Here is a 15,142-nt window from a genome sequence, read left to right on the forward strand (position 1 = left end):
TGAGAGACAAGAGAAACTCGTCCCGGGGGGGGGAAGAAGAGGCCGGAAACGCCATAGTGCTTTGCTCGCTCGCTGCCCAGTCCCCCGAACCCCGATATAACAATGGAAAAATCGCAAATCAACAGTCAAATCTTCCCGAGGAAGCAAACGCCTGAACCATGATGCTTTTTTTGTGAATCTAGGGCGTAGATACGTGTCTGTAGATTCGTAATGACCGGCCCGCCTGTACAGTAGGCCAGTTAAAGAATGAGAGAATCAGCTCAGCTTGAAGCTTGAGCTGTTCACTCACGAGCAACCCACCACGAGCGCACTGCCATGCAGCAAATGCGCTTGTAGATCTGGGTGGTGCCCTTGCCCTCGGCTTCTTCTTCGATAAACTTCGACGCGACGAAGAGCTTGGTGCCTGCTTCTTTCTCGGTAGAATAGCCAATCTTCGGTAGGTTATGGGGGAAGTCGGCCCAGCGCTGACCGAGGTGGCGCGCAATGGCAATGGAATAAATGATGTCGCGGTTTTCATATGTATCCAGCAGTGACCGACAACGGGTCAAGGTGTCGTCGATTTGTTTGGCCGAGCTGGCCTCGTTATCGTGGAGCGTAAGGAAATCGCCAAGTTCGCTCCAGAAATCCAGCTGTCGTTGCATGAACTGATCGGCTGTGGTAGGTGGAGTAGCGGCATCCATACCCAATGGCCGCGACAGGGCATTCTGCTCCATGTGGTTCCAGCTAAGCAGAGCCTCAATGGCATTGAGTCGGGCATTGGTAGCAAGCAGGTTCCAGTCTTGTCCGTACTGTCCATTCTCTGCACTTGGCACCTGGCGGCACAGAACCATACTTCTCCAGATGATTGAGGCCTCAAAACTTTCCAGGCGAGCCAGGGTGTTGCTGTCACCTAGATTCCAGTCGTTGAAAGCGTTGATCAATGCTGAGTAGTCTGCCATAAGCTGCGAATCTGCCATAAGGACTGGTAACGCCTTTTCTGAATACCAGCGAACTTCCAACAGCTTGTCAATGGCAGGCGCATATGTGGCCAGGAACACAGCCTGGATTTCTTCGAGACGACCGGGAGGGAGGTTTCCAACGGGATGAGGAGGTGGAGGTTGAATGCCCCTTAAGGCGACCAGGTCATTGACATGGAGTGTTTTCACTGCTGACAGTATCTGTTAGCTACCATCGCGCATCACAGAAACACCCCTCCGGAAATCAAGGGCTTCTAATGAGGCGCGCATACCTTTATACGTGGGCTCCGAGCTCTGGGGCCGCATATCACCGGAGTTCTGCATATTTGTAGGGTGTTGTGTGTTGTTGTGGGCTCCCAAGGTATGGTCAACGGAAGCTCCGCGATATTGTTCTGGTTGGTCGGTCGAGGTGCTAGGGGATTCGGAGTGGAGGGACGGTGCAAAAGGTTGCGAGGAAGCGGGCATGTACCCAGGGGGCGCGGAAGGATAGGAAGGAGCCGACTGGACAGGAGGGCCTTGAGGGTTAACGACCAGCGACGGGGGGGGGTTCGGAGCTGGCTGGATGGCCGAGGGGGTGGTTGATGTAGGCCTGAACACCGGGTCGTAGCCTAAGCACTCGCGCTTGCTCTTCACGCAATTTCTGCAGACCGGATGTCCTTCGTCACACTTTTCCCAAAGATTAGTATCTTGTCAAGACGAGAAGCGCAAAAAAAAGTGAGGTCGTGCGGTGAGCGGAAGATAAAATAAACGATGGCGGGGTCTGCGGGCACAAGCGAGGCCTGCGGCCCGCGAAACACGAAACTCCAACACAACTACGTACCTTGATTCTTCGCTTGCGACAGGTCAAACAACCAGTTTTTGTGCGTCGCTTGACCTCCTTCTTATGTCTCCCGCCGGATAGAATCTTGTTAGGGTCACCGGGAAGTGGGTATCGCATCTGCGAATTCGGGTTCTGCGGCACATTCGACGGATAGCCCGTCATGTACTGGCCCATCGAAGCCATCGGAGGCATGTGTGCGGGCATCGGCGATCCGATGGGAGCCTGTGGTACCTGTCCAGGCTGTCCCTGGCCATTGTTCCCGGAGTTTGAGTTCACCGAGGAGAAGCCACCCGGGTTGTGATACATGTCAGGACTTTGTTGTTGGTAGTTGTGTGGCGGCTGCGACTGGAACTGGTGCTGAGACTGCCCTTGAGGCTGTTGTCCATCCGCCTGCTGTTGCGGGCCGGGGTTCTGCGGATATTGGTAGGTGCCGTTGGAGGGCGTTTGGTATTGGCTCGAGCCATTCATCGACTCCGAGTGCTGGTCAAAGTTGTTCCCAGAGTCTGCGGATCCGGCGTGGTGATCGTGGTGATCGTGGTGATCATGGTGGTTAAATTCGTCATCGAACGAGTGATGTTCGTGTTCGTCCATGGTGGGAATATCAGTCCCGATTGCAGGCAATGAAGAATCGAGTGAAGGCAGGGTTGTATCGATCGCGGGGAGTGAGAGGTCTGCGTCTGCGGCTGATCCCACTGAGGGTAGTTCCGTGTCAAAGTCCAAAGATGGAATGTGAGAGTCCATCGCAGGTAATGAATGGTCCATCGACGAGGTGGTGACATTCGGCGCAGGTGCAGGTGGCTCAGTTCCTTCTTGCGGGTTGCCAGTGCCCTCTTGCTGATCGGAGTCCGCGACTGGTTGCGGGGTTACTGAATGAGGCTCGCTCATCGCAGTTTGTTCCTGATTTGAATTTGAAGGCGCATGTGTTTCTTCTGCCGGCTGCCCACTCTGCGCGGGGGATTGGCTAGTCTCTGTAGCTGGCGCATTCGACTCGGTGGACACGTTGGCCGGATCCCCAGGGCTAGGGTCCGTCGGTTCTGACATATCTAACTGTATATCCTCCTAGACACGGTGGTGCGTATAGTCGAGGCGTAGAATCGTATTAAAGGCTAAGCCCGGCCGTCGCGTTCGAGGATTGGTGGTCCCTGGGCGGGAACAAGGCCGAATTTGGAGGTCAAAGATCGTGCGGCTTGTTGCTGAGCAGAGGCACCACACCAGATCGGTCGGGTTGGCACTTGTAAATCATTTATTCCCTTCGGTCTGCTAACAATCACGATGCGTTAGCAAGAGTTTTCTGCGTGGTGAATTCAATCCAGCGATTGTCAAAATCTCGCAGAAAAACGCGTCCCACATTGCGCATTCGAACCAGTATGAACAGAAAGATGACATTCAGCGTGGCAGAGGCTCCGAGGAAGTCAATCCTTGTCACCCAGCACCACGTGGAAGGTGATCAAGATGAGAGCAAATCCAATCGGTGACCAGAACCAAGGCCTACGACACAATCCCGAGCTCCGACCGGTGTGAATTGCAACGAGCTCGTGGTTAAGAGGCTCGATATCTGAGATCGCCAAATTTTCGCAGACATCGTGCCAGCCGATCGGAGTCCGCTTGTCGCATTCCTCGTGCTAAGGCCCCGAGGACGACTATCCCCGCTCACAGGCTCACACCCAGCCGGAAAACCATATCACGGGAGCGATCTTAGGGCAGGAGGACAAAGGTCTCGTTCAGGAATAACTGGCTTGTGAAGGCGCTCGAGAGCGAAATCCGCGGCGCCTGCGTGGATGGGAGGGAAATGCGACTCGAGCGAAGATGGCGGGCTTGCTGGACTGGAAAACGCGCGATTGGTTCAAAATGAACGTACTCACCGGGCAAAAACGTATTAGGGTATTTAGAAAGGTGTAACGCATGAGTTGTCGAAAACTCTGCGTGTCTGGGGTTGTCGGTGGCAGGCAGGAAGAGATGCGCGAAGTTGGAGCGAACCAAAGGAGCTTTCTTTTCCGGCGATCCAAGTCTCCGCTTCGACGCCGAAAAAAAAAATGGGGTGGCAAGTCTATACTACAACGCCAACCCTGAACACGCCCTGAACTACCCATTCATGGTTTAATCCTTAAAAAAGTAGATAATTCGATGAGACCATTTTCTTGAAATTCTTTGCCTTTGACGTGTGGGGAAGTGGACCGTGGGCGTTGTATACTGCTAGCGGTGTGATCTATGAGACTATTATCAATCAAAGCGTATTTAAACTAGCCCTTAGTATCTTCCTTTGCATTCAATTTTCCAAGTTTGATGTGCTTTGGATTCATGACTTGGTTTCGATGTGCGTGGTGGTGATATTCATATGCCGAGGTGACCTCCAATGGAGAAGGCAGCACATCCATTCCGCGAGAAAAGAAAAGAGTTAGGAGTGTAGACATGTTACGCTCCCAAATAAACTCATTGGTCATGTCATGATGGCCCGGGCTAATTCAAGAGATCTCTAGCTGAGGGCGACAGCCTTGGGCTAGACCACCGGGGCTTTTTTGATGACAGGAGCGCAGAAGTAGCGTGTCGCAGCGCATTTGCATGTCCTGCATTCAGTCATACCAGAGCTCCACCAGTTCGTTCTGTGGATGTTGACTGCTCGGCAAGGAAGAATGGTGATAGTGTTTCATAAACGGGTATGCCTTGCCATGGACTATTTCCTCATGACTTTGGGCTTGCGCTTCTTGAAAACAGGTCCAGCTGCTTCCTCCGCTGGCAGTTTCTCATCAGCTGCGGGTGTAGAAATCTCCCCGGGTTCTTCCGTTTTGATTTGAGGTGCCTCATCTGCCCCCGCAGTCTTCAAGTCGGGGGCTTCATCCTCTGTTTTCACAACAGAGGCAGGCTCCTGTTTCTGCCGCTCGGGTTCCTCTTTTGTGATCGCAGGCGTAGCTGTTTTGGTCTTCTTCAGGTCTTTGGTAGACGCAAGAAGAGCATCCAAATCCTCGTCCTCCTCCTGTGTTCCGGGATATGTCTTCATTCTGGATCCCCACCCTTGCCTCACGATGGGCTCGGGAGCATGCTCGTCTTCCTCTTCATCTCCCTCGTGTTTGCGCTTGCGCACACCAATAGACTTGGCAGCACCCTCCAGTCCATCCGGGTCGATCTTGGTTTCCGAGAGCGTCTGCCACTCACCAGCCAAGGCCATATCCCTCCGATACTCCTCAGGGACCGCAACGCCCATTTCAGCCAGCTGCGCAATCTGCTTCTTTCTTTCCTCTACACTGACGGGACGGTCGGCCTGCTTGGGCGCCGGCGCCGCGGCGCGTTTAGGCACTTGGGCGCCGGACGCGGAAGACCCGCCTCCAACGGCCTGGCGCAATCGCTCGACCTCGCTTTTCGCTCGCTGGGTCTCTCTTTGCTGGGTCTCATTATTCTCGTGTATGTCGCGGAGGAAGCGCTTCAGACTGGACTGGTGTTTTCCGCTCGCCTCGTGTTGGGTCCTTTCGAAAGGTGTGTCGCGGATGAAGATCTTGCATTGTTTGCACCAATGGCGTGGCTGCGATAGAAATGATCTGATTAGAGAGGCATAATAGCAAGAGGCGAAAGGGTAACTCACCGCTGATTTCCAGTATTCGGCCATGTTGCCAAGTATGTTGCAAATCGAAGTAGTCAAGGTTCAGGCGTGCGATAAGATCAAAGCTCCGCGGGCAAACTAGTCCAAAAGCGGTAACAACTGCGCGTGTCGCACTTGCATTTGCTTTCGCCTTGCGTAGAGTGCAGGTGGACACACGACACTTTATGCTTTGAAATTCGAGACTTCAGGGACATTCGAGCCTTACTTTAGGATGTTCAATTGTTCAAAAAGAAGATGCAAGGTCTTATTTTCATGGTTCATATATTGCGGCAAATCCATAAAAGGACAATCTATACAGAGAGAGAGAATATATTTATCCACATCTATAAAATTTTACAAGTCAGCCTGTTCAGGGACTGGAGACTTGAGCTTGCCAGTTGTGAGTGCCAGACAGATATTCTCGATAGTCCACTCCTCCATCGCGGCGAGAGTCTACAGAAAAGTCAGCATCAAGGATTCAAGCACGAAGCGACTCCAAAGGTTGCGCAACTCACCTCGATTGTCCAGGTACCCATGTGAGGTACCAGAATCACACTCGGATCGCTAATAAGACCGGGGTGAATTTTAGGTTCCTCTTCAAAAACATCAAGACCAGCCGAGAACACCTTCCCGGTACTCAGAGCTTCGACAAGCGCGGCCTCGTCCATGACAGCACCACGAGCCGTGTTAACGACAACCACTCCGTCTTTCATTTTAGCAAATTCGTTCTTGCCAATGATGTGGCGTGTGTGTTTCTAGAGACTGTCAGACATCTTGAAATCCTTCATGGATAAGCACATCAACGAGAAGCACCTACATTCAATGGCAGATTCAAGCTGAGCACATCACTGGTGGACAAGAGCTCGTCAAAAGTAACATATTGAGCTCCACCGGAAAGCTCCTCGTTCAATTGACGACGATTGTGATAAATAACCTTCATACCGAAAGCCTCCGCTTTCTTCTTCAGGTTACGTCCAATGCCACCCATGCCCAAGATACCCAGGGTCTTGCCTTCGGGATCATGGCCAAGCGGAGGCGCGGGTTGGCCACGCCACTTCCCTTGACGCAGAGCGTGCATACCAGCATTGAAGTTACGCAGAGCACCGAGAATAAGGAACATGTTCACATCGGCGGTCGCATCGTCCACGGCAGTGGGGACGTTGGACACGCGGATCGGAGGGTTACGAGTACTGCACGCGTGGACGTCAATTTGGTCATAGCCGGCTCCTGTTTGATCCATGGAAGATTAGAACTTGGAGCTGGTGGCCATTGATGTGGAGTCATACCGCAGCTGGCAATATATTGCAGAGAGTTTGGAAGCGCGTTCAGCAGCTCCTCGTCCACTTGGCCTGTGATGTCAAAGGAGAAGAAGGTACGGTAGATAGCGACAACACCTTCAAACTTCCCATCTCGGCACTCTTGAATGAAGTCGGCACGACTGGTGGAGGTTGCTTTCACCAGCTCGCCAAGTTCACCCAGCGCATTCCAAGACAGTTGCGCACTATTCAGCTTGTCAGTGTTGTCTGGGGAGCACCAGATAGATTGGTAACACACTGATCGATTTCTCCAAGAAGCAAGATCTTGGGTTTAGCAGTTGTGGATCCCATATTTACGGAGCGTTTATGGGAAAATCTGCAATGAAAGCTGTCAGTTCCGGACTATTGATCAACTTGTCGAGGATCTTTGTGAACACCAAATGGCGATAAATACGCTAGGTGTGCAATTCAAAGGACAGAGAGTGCTCCTTATAGCTGAAAGTAGACGGTGATATGTCATGAGAAGGCGCACGACTTACCGATAAGAAACGTGAGAGGCAATTCGGGGAGGTCCGATACAACAGGCGAGCGATTTCGTGAGTCGTAACGAGTTCGAGGGCGAAATATTCTAACCGGAGATGTTGAATCTAGCAAGGAAAGGTGTATAAAGGAGAAAAGAAGGTCTCATGGTCGAGAGTCATAAGAAAAATGCGGGATCGGCCGAGAAGGCTATACGCGGAGACGTTTATCGCGGACGGTTCCCCGCGCGGAATCCCTGCGAGCTTTGCGAATAGGATTGCACCAATTAATTAATAATGGGAGAACCTGCGCCCTACTACATCCTTTAGTGGGACTCATAGTGACAATCGCCACATCATAGCGCTAGCACAACTATCAACGATAAAGTTGAAACTATATGCCTGGACAGAATGGTTCTCTTCGGCAGGTTCGGGGGGGGGGTCAATACGCATGACCCATTGACCCCGGGAAATGAAAGAATTGCCGGAGAACATCAATCTTCCCAGGTTCGTTGATGTGGGTAGTTTCCGGTCCCGAGGAATCTCAAATAAAGCCTTTGAGGCTCTCCATCATGAATTGTTGCTTGAATTGTTGCCACCTGAGCCCTGCATTGAGCCCGCCTAGGGGCTATAGTATACAAGGATAAAGTGCGGTGAACATCCCTCCTATTCTTCAACCAAAATACGAGTCCAATCAAACTTCTTCCAGCGTTTCCTGAATGGTTCCACCCGGCGATCACTACCCCGGTTCCAGCGGCCTTGCCGCTTGATAACATCCGGAGCCGCATCGAGCATGCCTCCAATGACTTCTCGTGCAAACAGATCTCCCTTGGGCCAGCGGTTCTCATCCTCCACAATATGTCCCAGACCACCATCAAGTTCAAACCAGACGTGGAAGTAAGGCATCTCCTTCACGAGTGTGCGACGGAATGCGGATCTTCCCAGTCCCTGCTTCGCTTTGGCCAGAGTGTCGATGAGCTTGCGGTGTTGTGACCATTCAGACTCGGCACTCAAAATTGCCTCCTTGAAAAATGCGGGCGATGTCTCTCCAAGGCTATAGGGCAGAGGGACTGCTTCCATGGATGCGTGCCGCTTCCGCTGAGGATGCGCTGCGTTCTCGTAGAAAATCACATCCCGGCCTTGGTCGTGGTACATGCGGGTCAGACTCTTCATGAAATTGCGGATCTCTTCCCATTCGTCATCGTCACATTCCAAGAGATTGTTTCGATGCTGGATGGGCACAATAGTAGCAGCTCCATCGCTAATTTCAGGCTCGGTGGGAAGCGTCATGAACACCCGGGTCGCAAGGGACACAACAGGAGCAATCGGAGGCGTATTAGTGTCCTCGTGATGACAGAGTGCGCAATTATCCAGGATTCGGTTCATCTTGCGGAACTCGTTGACTGTTGCACTCTTGATGTCGATTTCGGATCGATGCACTCGCTTGGCCAGCTTGGAAGCATTGTCGTCCATGTACTCCAAGTCGTTCTAGAGATCCATGTAAGAAAAATCAGAATTGTTGCTGGGTGGTAATGGCTTACCTCGAACTTGCCATCACGCGTAATACGTTCGGCCAACCGCTTTCCTTCGCCGCCCATCTGACCTCGAGTCTTGCGTTCCTCACGAACCATGTCCTCGATGGTCATGTCATCGTTTTCTTGGACTAGACCTCTTTCACGGCCTCTCTTTGTGTCCACTGCCTTGACCTCGTTTCTTGATCCAGCAAGCATACGATTATCTTTGACACCGAGTACCACGACATCAGATTCCTTGCGATTCGCCAAGGTAGCGGCGGCAGCATTGTATTGCTCTTCGAGCTCAGCCGCATCGGGGGCCTTTTTCAGCTTTGCCTTCATCATTTGAGCTTTGAGGCGATTCAATGACGTCAAGTTCAGAGGTTGTGTGGTGTTTGAAGGAGGCTCAGCTTCCATCCTCTTGCCCTGCCCTTCTGCCTTGAGTTCTTCGGCTGGGTCACGAATATGTTCATGAGGATCCCTGCGGACATTGTGCTGAAGCTTTCTTTCTTGGTACAATTCTCCGCTCGGTTTCTCCTTGCCCACGTAGGAATCGCCGTACATCTTGCGACGATCCAGTTCGGTTTCTTCCTCACGGGCATCATCGAACGAGCGCAGGTCTCCAAAGCGAGCAATGGCGACATCCTCCACAGATCTGCCGCTTTCTTCGGCCTCTCTGTAGACACCCTTGAGCTTGGTCATTCTCCACTGCGACCCCGAATCTCCAAATGTGTAATCCACCTCATGCTGCGCCGGCTCTTCTTCAATTTCCTCGAGTGCCTTTCCTTCCTTTAGATCACGGAGATGCTCATTGAGCTCCTTATCGTGAATCTTAAGCTCGTAATCAGCTGACAGCATCTTCGGCTTCGTGGCTTCCTGCTCGCGCTTAGGATCCGGTCGGTGGACATAGTCAATATCAAGAGAATTCGGAGCTTCCATCCAAGAGTCTCGCTTCAACTGAGTCGGCGGCTCCTGCTCGGTCACTTTCGGTGCGGATTCGGCGTCGTCTTTGCTTGCATGTCGGTGTTGACGCTTGCGCTCATGGTCGCGATCGTCTCCGTGGTCGGTCGAGTGACGTGAACGCTTAGAACGATGGCCATCGTCGTCGCGATGACGGGGCTCACGATCGCGATCACTTCTTCGCTCGCGGGATCTGGACGAATGGCGCCGATGATGGCTAGAACGGTGATGGTGAGAGTTCCGTGAACGCTCACGGCTGCGGTCGCGGTGACGATGACGGTCCTTGTCCTTCTCCCGCCGATCCTGGTCCTCCGCCAGCGACTTCTCGAAATCTTCCAGGGTCATTGTGCTCCTTGTGTGGTGATGGCTCAAGGGAGAACGGCTGAGGCGGAATGACGTTTGGCACGCCGGGCGGTCCAGCTGCAGATCGTCGGGTTCCCCGCGACCAGAATTTCCGAGAAAAAAAAGTTGAGCTCCTCACTTCATCGCCACAACATCTTGCGCCTGATACCACGACACAATAATCTTGAGATACACGACGCATTCGATCTAAAGCTTAGCAACAGAGCTTTCTATCATCACTATGGCGAATCCAGTGTCCGTCGTCTGCGTGGGCATGGCAGGTAAGGCAATCTGCCCTTCAGGACCTTGAATCGGGAACACCGGATGATTGACAATCTTCCTCGTCCAGGCTCGGGAAAGACCACCTTCATGCAGAGAATCAACTCCCACCTGCATTCAAAAAAGTCCGTTCCCTATGTGATGAACCTCGACCCTGCGGTACACTCGGTGCCCTTTGACAGCAACATCGATATCCGAGACTCGATCAACTACAAAGAAGTGATGCGGCAATACAACCTAGGACCCAACGGCGGTATCCTGACGTCCCTGAACCTCTTTGCCACCAAGGTCGACCAGATCATTGCTCTTCTCGAGAAGCGCACCACCCCGGACCCCAGCAAACCGACTGCCAAACCGATCGAACACATCCTGGTTGACACACCCGGCCAGATCGAAGTGTTTGTGTGGAGTGCATCAGGAAGCATTCTCCTCGAGACTCTCGCTTCCTCTTTCCCGACTGTTATCGCATACATCATCGACACCCCGCGCGCCAGCTCGACCAGCACCTTTATGAGCAACATGCTGTATGCGTGCAGTATTCTTTACAAGACTAAGCTGCCTATGATTCTGGTCTTTAATAAGACTGATGTCAAGGATGCCGAGTTCGCTAAGGAATGGATGACCGACTTCGATAAATTCCAGCAGGCTTTGCGCGAGGAAGAAGAATCCGGTGCTTTCGGTGCTGAGGGTGCCGCCGGCGGATTTGGAGCTGGCAGTGGATATATGGGATCACTCTTGAACAGCATGAGCTTGATGCTTGAGGAATTCTATCGCCATTTGAGCGTCGTGGGCGTAAGCTCCATGACAGGTGACGGTGTTGATGAATTTTTTGAAGCCGTGGAAGAGAAGCGACAGGAGTTCGAGCGTGACTACAAGCCAGAGCTCGAGCGCAAGAAGAAGGAGCGTGAGGAGAATAAGGCCAACCAGCGAGAGGTGGAACTAGGCAAGTTGATGAAGGATATGAACGTCTCTGGATCTGGTCGCAGAGAGGGCCAGGGCCCTGAAGTTGGGCCCGAGACTGTTAGCGAGGCCGAAGATGAAGAAGAGGATGAGATTATCAAGCGAGGACTGGCCGATGGAGAGGATGACAGCGAGGAAGACTACGAAGGTCCCAGTGCAGGCAACGATGAAGGTCTCTCTCAACGCTACCAGCAGGCTCTTGGCTCGCAGGATCAGCCTTCGGATCAGGATAATAGCTTCACTCGATACTTGCGTGCCTCCGGCATGAACCAGTGATTAGCATTGAGATTTCTCATGCGGCGTTGTGGTCTTGTTTCTGGAGTTGGTGGTCAACGGTGTCATTTTACCTTTTTGCATTGAGATACAAACCTAAATAAGAGACACGAACAAGTTTGAAGCATCTACTCGATTCCTATTAATCCAAGTTCAACTATCTCAATCCATACCAAGCTTTTTGCGGTGCAAACGAGACAAATCGTATGACGTCACTGGGGTATGTTTCCAGGATGTTGCCTGGCAAAGCTCCCAACTTTACTTTAACACTCTACAACCAACTCTTACGATTGACTCTTATTATAAATTCTTGATTCATATCGACGGGGTCAACATGGATGTAGGTTACCAGCCCACCATCAGTGCTCGCACGTTGAGATCCAAACAAGGAGTCTGCTTGAAGTGTGAGAACACTGAGAGTCTCAATGCAGTTGCTAATCCTCCGATACAAGGTCTTCCACGCATACACATACTCCACAGCCGGATGGCTTTCCTTGCAGAGCTTGGCCTTGATCACAGGTCCGAGCATGATAGTGTCCATGCTACTGGATGAGACTCGACCTGCTTCCTGTTAGTGATCACCACCAACCCTCTTGAGCTTCCCCGAGTCTATACTAATCTTCACGCCGCTTCAAAGCTATCGAGGTCTACCTTGCTCGGTGTCTGGGCTTCAGCCTTCTGACACTCGCTGTCTTGACCGCACTGCTCACGGGCTCGATTCCTCTGACGAACACAACCTCAGAGGCCGTGACAACCGAGGACTCGGATACAAAGGCGCCTTATGCTCTGCCGACTCTGATGTTGACTTCAGCGTTCCACGCTACAACTGGCCTTTATGCATACACCTGGTGGGTCTCCAGAGGCCAAGGGACATTCCTCGTGGCGGTGACTATGCACGCATTCCTTGCCGCCATTGGCCTGTGGTGTGTGCTTTTTGCGAGCAGTGATGGCAAGATCAGCCGTCGGACTGGCGCCGATAAGAGGACTGCTGGGTTCCCATTTGCCAATTCGGAGGCTGCTAAGAAACACGCGGGCAAGAAGGGTCTCTAGGGCGTGAGGATCTCCGGAACATGCGCTATTCCGCACGGTTTTACTGGAAATGGAGTTTCGGACTCAACGGGGAATGATATGGTCAAGATAGTGCTGCTACATGAATCGACTATGCTTACATCCTTGAATGTCCTATTTATCTCTGCAAATCAAGAGTAATGTTTAGGGTTCATGGGGAGACTAATCATAAAGAGCAAACATTTTTCTCCTGTCATGTATACGTAACGTGTGCAGTTGTAGACGTTGGCTCGAATCCCAATAAGCGGAACTCGCGACGCCGCTTCAACCGCCCGCCCTTTCTTCTCCGCACCTGCCAAAAGCAGCACGACGCACTCCACTCATGGATTCCGACCTGCGTACCTCGCGCCCGTTAGGGTCGACTATCGGGATCGTTGATGAAGCGCAGGGCCTATCGCAGCTTAGCCACTTCCACCCCGACGCGCAACCCTTCGCGTCCTTCCGTTCCGTCGACAATGTCGACCCGCACCAGCCTCTACAAAATGCGACGCAGAACGCCATAGCTTTGGAAAGTAATGCGCAAGCTGCTACAGGCGATGGAATACATTTACTGCAGTCGGACCCGTCTTTTCAGCAGCCAAATTATGGTGGGCTGGCACCGGACACAACTGCCTCTACGAGCTTTGCGGGACAATTACAGGGCAAGCTGATTCCGGATCCACCTGATTTGGAGTACTGGAGGGATAGACTGTTCCATGTGGACGAGACAATCACTTTGAGTGAAGAACAGTATGCGATCTCGTGTTGCAATCAGTTCCTCAAGCTTCATTGATTACTGACGGGCCCGGTTTCTCAGATTCCAGACCTATTTCCCTCACGTCGACAATGTCTACTCCCACCGCTCTACTCAACGCTATAAGCGCAGACCGTTCGTATCCCACTACTGGGACTGTCGCCTGAAGGGCCGGCCTCCCGGGACACCCAAGTCCGAAGATCCGGCTAAGAAAAAGCGCAAACGTACGGCCAGAGAGCGAGATCTCTGCGACGTCAAGATCAAGATCACGGAATACTTCCCTGGTAGCGGGGTTATAGACACAACCGGTGGTTTTGAATCACTGCCCGCTGAGCTCTTGCCTGGAGTGCACACTTTATTTCCGATTCAGGGTAACCAGCCATTTGGTGTGCTCACACCGGGTCCCAATCTACCGCAAGATCATCCCGGGGTGACTGGAGCGCGGTATTTCACAATCCAACGGGTTAATGGAAATGGCGCCAATGGGAAAAATGAAGGTGTGGGAGGTGGTCATCGACATACACTCGAGGATAGCGATCGAGTCAAGAAGAATAGTGTCCAGAGACACTTTATGAAGGAAGACAAAGAGAGGAAAAAGTCCGTGGTATGTCTTGTTCTCTATTGCGTGCAAGACCTCGGAGGGGCTTGGCGGCTCCCCGCAAGATCGGCTACGTCATATCAACATCCACTTCCGATTGCAACTTTTGACTGTTCTTTGGTGAAACACCGTTGATCGGCTTTTTGATTCACTCTTAATTCGTGAAATATTTCTAATCCATTCTCTGCAGTATCGAGCCATGGCCGACGATAGCCAGACGCAGAAGTCATATCACACCAAAGCGACTGGCTTGGCCGCCGCTACAGCGATTAGCCATTCACCCGAGTCGAACCTCAAGCTGTATGGCAGCTGCTTTTGGTGAGTTAGGCTTCCACTGCATTATGCAGATGGCCGTATGATAGCATCCATGTCCGGCTGACTCGATGATCTTCTCTCCAAGCCCTTTCGTGCAGCGTGTCTGGATCTCACTTGAACTGAAAGGCATACCTTATCAGTATATTGAAGTAGATCCGTATAAAAAACCACAATCCCTGCTGGAGGTCAACCCGCGGGGTCTTGTGCCAGCATTGCGGCACGACGATTGGGGATGTTATGAAAGCACAGTGCTTATGGAATATGTGAGCGTGTCATCCTTTCCAGGGCATCACCACCATGCTAATGCATCATAGCTCGAGGACCTGGATCTCGGCCAGTCGCTTATGCCCGCAGATGCGAAGTTGCGCGCCCACTGCCGGCTATGGGCAGACCATGTCAGCAGCCATCCTCACTCCTGTCATTGAACGTTGCTGACAGTTCCCAGATCAATCGGAATATTGTGCCAAACTTCTACCGGGTCCTACAGGAGCAGGACCAGCAGAAACAGATCGAAAAGGCACAGGAGCTTCGAAACGCGTTCAATCAGTTGATTGCAGCTGCGCATACTCGTGGGCCATTTTTCATGGGATCGCAAATTTCCTTCGTGGACATTCAAGCTGCCCCATGGGTCCTTCGGCTCCGTCGCGTATTGAAGCCTTACCGAGGTTGGCCAGATACCGAGGAAGGAACAAGATGGGCATCATGGGTGAATGCCATCGAGACTAATGAGCATGTACGAGCAACGACCAGTACAGATGAGCTCTATCTCGACAGCTATGAACGTTATGCAGGTGAGTGTCCCTTGATCAACCCGACGCCAGGCCGCACGGCGCTGACACGTGTGACAGAGAACCGCCCGAACACGTCCCAGGTTGCAAATGCAATTAATTCGGGACGCGGACTTCCTTGAATGCAAGGAACATATACTCCTGGATGGGCAGGAAGAAGGGGATGCCCTCGCTCTCACCGCTAGTTGCGG

At 52.2% G+C, this 15,142-nt stretch overlaps 7 protein-coding genes across 7 annotated transcripts; 3 read left to right on the top strand and 4 right to left on the bottom strand.

The window, feature by feature from the left end:
• Positions 1 to 281: 281 nt before the first annotated feature.
• Positions 282 to 2,817, bottom strand: N7498_009821 (putative C6 finger domain protein; the record flags this gene model as incomplete). Its single annotated transcript, XM_058456877.1, has 3 exons — positions 282 to 1,147; positions 1,229 to 1,622; positions 1,777 to 2,817. 3 exons carry the CDS (start codon positions 2,815 to 2,817, stop codon positions 282 to 284), a joined length of 2,301 nt encoding a protein of 766 aa, XP_058303776.1.
• A 1,630-nt stretch (positions 2,818 to 4,447) lies between these two features.
• On the bottom strand, positions 4,448 to 5,374 carry N7498_009822 (putative formin binding protein; the record flags this gene model as incomplete). The annotated part of the gene is made up of 2 exons (XM_058456878.1): positions 4,448 to 5,290; positions 5,351 to 5,374. The coding sequence occupies 2 exons, from the start codon at positions 5,372 to 5,374 to the stop codon at positions 4,448 to 4,450; spliced, it is 867 nt and encodes a 288-aa protein (XP_058303777.1).
• Positions 5,375 to 5,701: 327 nt separating this feature from the next.
• On the bottom strand, positions 5,702 to 6,954 carry N7498_009823 (D-mandelate dehydrogenase-like dehydrogenase; the record flags this gene model as incomplete). The annotated part of the gene is made up of 5 exons (XM_058456879.1): positions 5,702 to 5,800; positions 5,863 to 6,102; positions 6,165 to 6,574; positions 6,634 to 6,848; positions 6,902 to 6,954. The coding sequence occupies 5 exons, from the start codon at positions 6,952 to 6,954 to the stop codon at positions 5,702 to 5,704; spliced, it is 1,017 nt and encodes a 338-aa protein (XP_058303778.1).
• An 833-nt stretch (positions 6,955 to 7,787) lies between these two features.
• N7498_009824 (putative cell cycle control protein (Cwf19)) lies at positions 7,788 to 9,940 on the bottom strand (the record flags this gene model as incomplete). Its single annotated transcript, XM_058456880.1, has 2 exons — positions 7,788 to 8,609; positions 8,663 to 9,940. The coding sequence occupies 2 exons, from the start codon at positions 9,938 to 9,940 to the stop codon at positions 7,788 to 7,790; spliced, it is 2,100 nt and encodes a 699-aa protein (XP_058303779.1).
• Positions 9,941 to 10,261: 321 nt separating this feature from the next.
• Positions 10,262 to 11,452, top strand: N7498_009825 (putative ATP binding protein; the record flags this gene model as incomplete). Its single annotated transcript, XM_058456881.1, has 1 exon — positions 10,262 to 11,452. The coding sequence occupies one exon, from the start codon at positions 10,262 to 10,264 to the stop codon at positions 11,450 to 11,452; it is 1,191 nt and encodes a 396-aa protein (XP_058303780.1).
• A 331-nt stretch (positions 11,453 to 11,783) lies between these two features.
• On the top strand, positions 11,784 to 12,499 carry N7498_009826 (uncharacterized protein; the record flags this gene model as incomplete). The annotated part of the gene is made up of 3 exons (XM_058456882.1): positions 11,784 to 11,789; positions 11,902 to 12,019; positions 12,087 to 12,499. 3 exons carry the CDS (start codon positions 11,784 to 11,786, stop codon positions 12,497 to 12,499), a joined length of 537 nt encoding a protein of 178 aa, XP_058303781.1.
• Positions 12,500 to 12,839: 340 nt separating this feature from the next.
• On the top strand, positions 12,840 to 15,073 carry N7498_009827 (glutathione S-transferase family protein; the record flags this gene model as incomplete). Its single annotated transcript, XM_058456883.1, has 6 exons — positions 12,840 to 13,246; positions 13,314 to 13,854; positions 14,039 to 14,166; positions 14,249 to 14,426; positions 14,478 to 14,558; positions 14,609 to 15,073. 6 exons carry the CDS (start codon positions 12,840 to 12,842, stop codon positions 15,071 to 15,073), a joined length of 1,800 nt encoding a protein of 599 aa, XP_058303782.1.
• Positions 15,074 to 15,142: the final 69 nt, after the last annotated feature.

The sequence above is a fragment of the Penicillium cinerascens genome (assembly GCF_028974065.1).
Source record: "Penicillium cinerascens strain IBT 15544 chromosome Unknown scaffold_4_segment0_segment1, whole genome shotgun sequence".
NCBI lineage: Eukaryota > Fungi > Ascomycota > Eurotiomycetes > Eurotiales > Aspergillaceae > Penicillium > Penicillium cinerascens.